The sequence below is a fragment of the Argentina silus genome (assembly GCF_951799395.1).
Source record: "Argentina silus genome assembly, contig: scaffold_393, whole genome shotgun sequence".
In the NCBI taxonomy this organism is placed as follows: domain Eukaryota; kingdom Metazoa; phylum Chordata; class Actinopteri; order Argentiniformes; family Argentinidae; genus Argentina; species Argentina silus.
The window spans coordinates 531-7,500 of NW_028152358.1; the positions used below are offsets into that span (position 1 = coordinate 531).

Consider the following 6,970-nt stretch of genomic DNA (forward strand, 5'->3'; position numbering starts at 1 on the left):
TCACCAAAAACTGAAAGAACCCCCATGTAGAAGCACCAAAATGTAGAAGCACCAAAATGTAGAAGCACCACATGTAGAAGCACCAAAATGTAGAAGCACCAAAATGTAGAAACACCAAAATATAGAAGCACCACATGTAGAAGCACCAAATGTAGAAGCACCACATGTAGAAGCACCACATGTAGAAGCACCACATGTAGAAGCACCACATGGAGAAACACCAAATGTAGAAACACCAAATGTAGAAGCACCACATGTAGAAGCACCAAATGTAGAAGCAAAGCTAAACATTCTCACACCCGTCATTCATCTCACCAAGGGCTCAGTGACACGTTGTCACTGTGGACGTGGGTCCCCAGGACCAGGCTGGAAGAACACGGTCCAGATCCTAATGACAGATCAGTTTCCCCACAAATGTCACATTAACAAACGCATTATTTACGTTCCGTGAAAGTGAGACTGCCTCTCCGTTTAGGATTCAGCCCTCAGAAAACTACTGACATTCTGTATCATAGCCGACCGAAAGAAAAGTCAAGATATGCTCGATCTATCCCATTCTTTTAGCATTGAAGAAAGATACCAGCTCTTTCCAGGACCCTACCCCCCTGACACTCTCTCCCTGTAGAAAGTATGGCTGATAATATAATCAAGATTTAGATCAGATCTAGATCAGTGTCAATAGGGAGGATGTACTGTATGCTCAGACCCAGTCTGTATACTACAGAAGCCCTGCATAAATAACTCGAGATCACGAGAAAACAAAGAAAATTATCTCATCGAGGGAAAACAGAGTAAAAGAATTTATGAATACATGGCCTTTCAGGGCTTCCGTAGTATCCCTCTCTTTTCTAATCTGGCGTTGTGACGTTCTCCCCTCCAGAGCCATTGAGAAGTTGACAGGCCACCAGTTCGAGGACTACTCCTTCCGGGTGTCGTACATCCTGGACATGGACGCGGCTCCGCCCCTCCAGGCCCCCCGCCTGCGTCGCAGCGGGCGCTCCTCCCGGGATCAGGACGCCCCTCAGCCCGGCCCCTCCGGAGGGTTTGGCGGGCCCCGCCACAAACAGCACGACTTCCCCCTCCGCATCCTGGTGCCGACACAGTTCGTGGGCGCCATCATCGGCAAGGAGGGCCTCACGATCAAGAACGTCACCAAACAGACGCAGTCCAAGTAGGTTGTTATTGTTGTTATTGCGTTGTTGTTTCACCAGGGGAGGCTGACGGAGCCAGAAATTGAGGGACGGGGCTCATTATAATAGAACAAACCCATCCTCCGATTTCTGCCTCCGCCAGCCTCCCCTGTGTCTCACTGTTTCACGTACTGTTTTTTTCCCATGCTTGTTTGTTTTCGATACAAAATAAATATTACACGTAGACTGTAGCCTCTGTACAGACTTGAAGTAAACAGTAATCATTGAAGTAATCACTGCTATGCTCTCTCTCCCTCTCCCCCTCTCTCCCCCCCCCCCCCCAGGGTGGACATCCATCGGAAAGAGAATGCGGGAGCGGCAGAGAAACCCATCACCATCCACTCCACCCCGGAGGGCTGCAGCTCAGCCTGCCGCATGCTCCTGGACATCATGCAGAAGGAGGCCAGTGAGACCAAGGCGTGAGTCACACACACACACACACACACACACACACACACACACACACACACACCCCGATACACACACACACACACCACGGTACCAGACCAAGCTGAGCCGAGCCACACCGGGCTGTCCTGGTTACAGTACGCATCCATGATAGTCGCTATAAATATACATTTCATATCCAGGGCAGTACAGTACGGTTTGGGTCGGTGCTGTCCTGTGTGAAGGTCCTTGCAGTCCATCCTCCAGATCATCCGATCCAGGACACGTCATCTCAAACTAGACCCACAACCCCCCAGGGAACGCAACATTTATAGAGCCACATCACTCAGGACACTCCCTCCCCCCGCCCCCCCCCCCACCCCCGCCCCCCCACCCACCCACCCACCCCAGCCACCCCACCCACCCCACCCACCCCAGCCACCCCAGCCTCGTACTTCTAACAAACTCGCACCCAGTCAACTCCAACCCCCCCCCCCCCCCCCCCCCACACACACACACACACACACACACACACACAGATGCTAAACTCAACATCTAAAAAACAGGCTCACGTCACTCATTTAACTCTTCACCCAGTAAACTCTACACACTCCCTACCAGGCCTAGCCTCCTCCCACGTACACACACACACACACACACACACACACACACACACACACACACACACACACACACTCCCTACCAGGCCTAGCCTCCTCCCACGTACACACACACACACACACACACACTCCCTACCAGGCCTAGCCTCCTCCCACGTACACACACACACACACACACACACACACACCAAAGCCCACACACACACTCCCTACCAGGCCTAGCCTCCTCCCACGTACACACACACACACACACACACACACACCAAAGCCCACACACACACTCCCTACCAGGCCTAGCCTCCTCCCACGTACACACACACACACACACACACACACACCAAAGCCCACACACACACTCCCTACCAGGCCTAGCCTCCTCCCACGTACACACACACACACACACACACACACACACACACACCAAAGCCCACACATCAGGCCAGCACTGCCCCCTCAACAACCTCCTCCCCCCCACAATAACCTCCCCCCCAATAATTACAACCAACCAACCAACCCTTATCTCTGCTCACTCCCCAACTCCTCCCTTCAGACCCACATGGTGCAGTACAGCGGGGGGTGTCACCAAGACCACCAATCATCCTGACACCCCCCCTCCACCACACCCTCCATCCCAAAGACAGACCCCACCCCCCCCCACCCCCTAAAGAGACAGAATCCCTCCTCTGCCCCCCCTGCAGTCTGAAAGCTCCACAGAAAGGCCTCTGATCCAGCGCACCCCACCACACCAGAACATTCCTCACACCACATCAATGGGTCCTGCTGCAGCCGCTGACTATTGACTTCACCAACCCGATTTTCCTCCCTTCCCCTCCCTCCCTCCTTCCCTTCCTCCTCACCCCCTTCCTAATCCCCCCCCCCCCCCACATACCCCCTACAGGACGGAAGAGATCCCTCTGAAGATCCTGGCTCACAACAGCCTGGTGGGGAGGCTGATAGGGAAGGAGGGGAGGAACCTGAAGAAGATCGAGGAGGACACAGGGACCAAGATAACCATCTCCTCGTAAGAGCTCCCCTTCTCTGTTGACTGTGACCAAACCAACCCACGGCAAACCTCCGTCATTGTTTGAGTCCACGTTGTTGTTCAAGGCTACTTCCACTTTGGGAAACCTATGAGAACGACATCGCTGCTATAAACTTGAGACGGATGTGTGTGTGTGTGTGTGTGTGTGTGTGTGTGTGTGTGTGTGTGTGTGTGTGTGTGTGTGCGTGCGTGCAGTATGTGAGAAGGCCTTTCTGAGCCTGACTCATTCAGCCTCCCTGAAAGGTGAGAGTGTGAGAGGGAGGGGTGAATAAAGAGCGACGCTGCTTCCTCAAAGCGTGAGCTTGGATTGTGTTGCTACCTGCTACCTCAACGTCAGCGTGACTCATTCAGCAGGTCGTTGTCGGCTGCAGTGGAGCGATCCAGCGTGCTTCCTGCAAAGTCATTTGGTGTCCAATTATCTCAGTCTCTCCGTCGCAAAAGAACATTTCTCCTCAGTCAACTCACCTGGGAAAATAACGGGTCAAATAGATATTTAAATGAATTATTGAATAAGCTCTCGCAGATAAGAGGACATGATCGGTCTCCGTAACAAGGTTAGAGTCGCTCACGATGACTGATGAGTGTCAAAATGAAAACCAGACGAGGGAACTTTTTTTTGGAGACAGAATTTGTCAGTCAGACACAAACTGAACCAGGGGACCTCGTTTTCACCTCCGCCTCCTCCTTCTCTAAAAAATAATTGTTACATTCCCAGTGCTATCAGGCTACTCTCTCTCTCTCTCTCCCTCTCTCCCTCCCTCTCTCTCTCCCTCTCACTCTCTCCCTCTCTCTCTGTCTCTCTCTCTCTCCCTCTCTCTCTGTCTCTCTCTCTCTCTCCCTCTCTCCCTCCCTCTCTGTCTCTCTCCCCCTCTCTCTCTCTCTCCCTCTTTCTCTATCTCTCACTCTCTCTCTCTCCCTCTCTCTCTCTCTCTCCCCCCCTCACTCTCTCTCTCTCTCTCTCCCTCTCCCTCTCTCTCTCTCCCCCCCCTCTCTCTCTCTCTCTCTCCCTCTCTCTCTCTTCCAATCTGCAGGCATTATTCTCCCCCTGTCTTAAGCTCATTATCCTCACAGCATGCGGTGTCTCTTAACCCGGGTCAGCCGTTACCACCCCAAATTTGAGAAGTTGATGACCGAACCTCCGGTCCCGAACACGTTGTAAGAGACGCGTTGTGATCGGTTCCAATTTAACAGGGGGGTCACATGTTCGTGAACCCTTGTCAATTTGGCTCAAATGAATCACTCTGTGTCTGTCCTGGGGGGGGGGGGGGGGGGGGGGGGGTGAGGAGGAGGGGGGGTGTAATGTACCTTGTGATAGAGGAGAGAGAAGGGTTTCTATCGCTATTGACGGCTTCGCCGAGTTTCTATCATCGTGCGCCTTTTTACGAGTGTCCTCCACAACCACTGACGCGATGTGGTAAAAGATTGGTTCCACTTGGTCTGTCAGAAGGTCTTATTTATCACCTGCCGTCAGTGGAGTCCGCGGCCTGATGGGTCAACCAATTCTTTTATTTTATTTTATGGGATTACAATCAATTGAGAGGTTTCCCTCTGTGGCTTGGTGTTGAGCCTGCATGCTGGGCCTCTGGTGCGTGTGTGTTGTGTCTGTTAGGGTTAGGGTTAGGGTTAGGGTTAGGGTTAGGTTGTTAGAGTGGAAGTGTGCATATTTGAGAATGATCACATTCAGCCTGATAGTAATTCATCGTATTTATAGCGTGCTTTTAAAAAACCTCTTCAAATGTTCAAAGATTTAATAACCCCTTTTCGGTGTGTGTGTGTGTGTGTGTGTGCGTGTGCGTGTGCGTGTGCGTGTGCGTGTGCGTGTGCGTGTGCGTGTGCGTGTGTGTGTGCGTGTGTGTGTGTGCGTACGTGCGTGCATGCGTGTGTGTGTGTGTGTGTGCGTGCGTGTGTGTGTGTGTGTGTGTGTGTGTGTCCAGTTTACAGGACCTAACCATCTACAACCCGGAGCGGACCATCACAGTGAAGGGCAGCATGGAGGCCTGCTGCAAGGCTGAGGGGGAGGTCATGAGGAAGCTGAGGGAAGCCTACGAGAACGACATCGCTGCTATAAACGTGAGATGTGTGTGTGTGTGTGTGTGTGTGTGTGTAAGAGAGAGAGAGAGAGAGTGAAATAATGAAATAATATGTGTGTGTGCGTGTGTGTGTGTGTGTGTGTGTGTGTGTGCGCGTGTGCAGTATGTGAGAAGGCCTTTCTGAGCCTGACTCATTCAGCCTCCCTGAAAGGTGAGAGTGTGAGAGGGAGGGGTGAATAAAGACGCTGCTTCCTCAAAGCGTGAGCTTGGATTGTGTTGCTACCTGCTACCTCAACGTTAGCATGACTCATTCAGTATTGGTTGTTGGAGTCTTCCAGGAAAACAGATATCGATAGTCTTAACAGCTCATCGACGGCTGGTACACCACAGCCTTACTAAGCACGCCGTCCGTCTGTCCTTCTGTCCGTCGGTAACGCAGGCTGTCTGACTCACCCCTCTCCCGCTGCACACTATAGCAACACGCAGAAGCTCTTCTAGCATCCATCTGATACCGACGCTGCAGCCTTGCCTCACCCAGATCCGCTTTCACACCGAGGGGCCTCTCGCCATGACTTCATACCCGCGCCACCGGGGAGTCCAGTCACACAACCTGATTAGACGGCTAATGGCAGAAATCTGCTGTCTAGATACGTAGCTGTGACTTGGGAGGGTATCGAGAATGATTCGTTTAGAAAAATACGTTGTCATGACGAGCGCTTTAGGAACGTAGGACGGTGCATCGTGTCTCGACACTGTCTGTGACTGTCTGTACCATCTTGAGAGGTGTGAATGTAAGGATCAATACATTCAACATGGCCGTGGTTCAGATCAATACATTCGACATGGCTGTGGTTCAGATCAATACATTCAACATGGCCGTGGTTCAGATCAATACATTCGACATGGCCGTGGTTCAGATCAATACATTCAACATGGCCGTGGTTCAGATCAATACATTCGACATGGCCGTGGTTCAGATCAATACATTCAACATGGCCGTGGTTCAGATCAATACATTCGACATGGCCGTGGTTCAGATCAATACATTCAACATGGCCGTGGTTCAGATCAATACATTCAACATGGCCGTGGTTCAGATCAATACATTCAACATGGCCATGGTTCAGATCAATACTTTCAACATGGCCGTGGTTCAGATCAATACTTTCAACATGGCCGTGGTTCAGATAGTGTTGTCAGTGCGGCTGGGAACTTGATCTTACAGTAAGCTTCTCATGGCTGTCTCGAAAAGAAAAGGGAAACTCCCGTCAGCAAGTTTCTGCATTTAGCAAGTCAGTGGTTTATAGTGATGATGAAGCAGGTCGGTTACTAGGAGGATTATGTTGTGTTAAGTAGACAGGTTGATGTTGAACAGGAGAGAGAAGCTGTTTCAGTGTTTCTCTGTAGACAGGTTGGTGTTGAACAGAAGACAGAAGCTGTTTCAGTGTTTCTCTGTAGACAGGTTGGTGTTGAGCTGTTTCAGTGTTTCTCTGTAGACAGGTTGGTGTTTCAGTGTTTCTCTGTAGACAGGTTGGTGTTGAGCTGTTTCAGTGTTTCTCTGTAGACAGGTTGGTGTTTCAGTATTTCTCTGTAGACAGGTTGGTGTTGAGCTGTTTCAGTGTTTCTCTGTAGACAGGTTGGTGTTTCAGTGTTTCTCTGTAGACAGGTTGGTTTTTCAGTGTTTTTCTGTAGACAGGTTGG

General features: G+C 51.1%; 1 protein-coding gene across 1 annotated transcript in view; it reads left to right on the forward strand.

Moving 5' to 3' along the window:
* The first annotated feature begins 886 nt into the window (after window positions 1–886).
* The window catches only part of igf2bp2a (insulin-like growth factor 2 mRNA binding protein 2a), a 12,606-nt gene continuing 6,522 nt past the window's right edge, over window positions 887–6,970 (forward strand). The window contains exons 1-4 of the mRNA XM_083698142.1: window positions 887–1,171; window positions 1,475–1,609; window positions 3,096–3,218; window positions 5,174–5,309. Of these exons, the coding sequence (XP_083554268.1) occupies window positions 948–1,171; window positions 1,475–1,609; window positions 3,096–3,218; window positions 5,174–5,309 (618 nt within the window). The 5' untranslated portion in view covers window positions 887–947. The remainder of the gene's footprint in view (window positions 1,172–1,474; window positions 1,610–3,095; window positions 3,219–5,173; window positions 5,310–6,970) is intronic.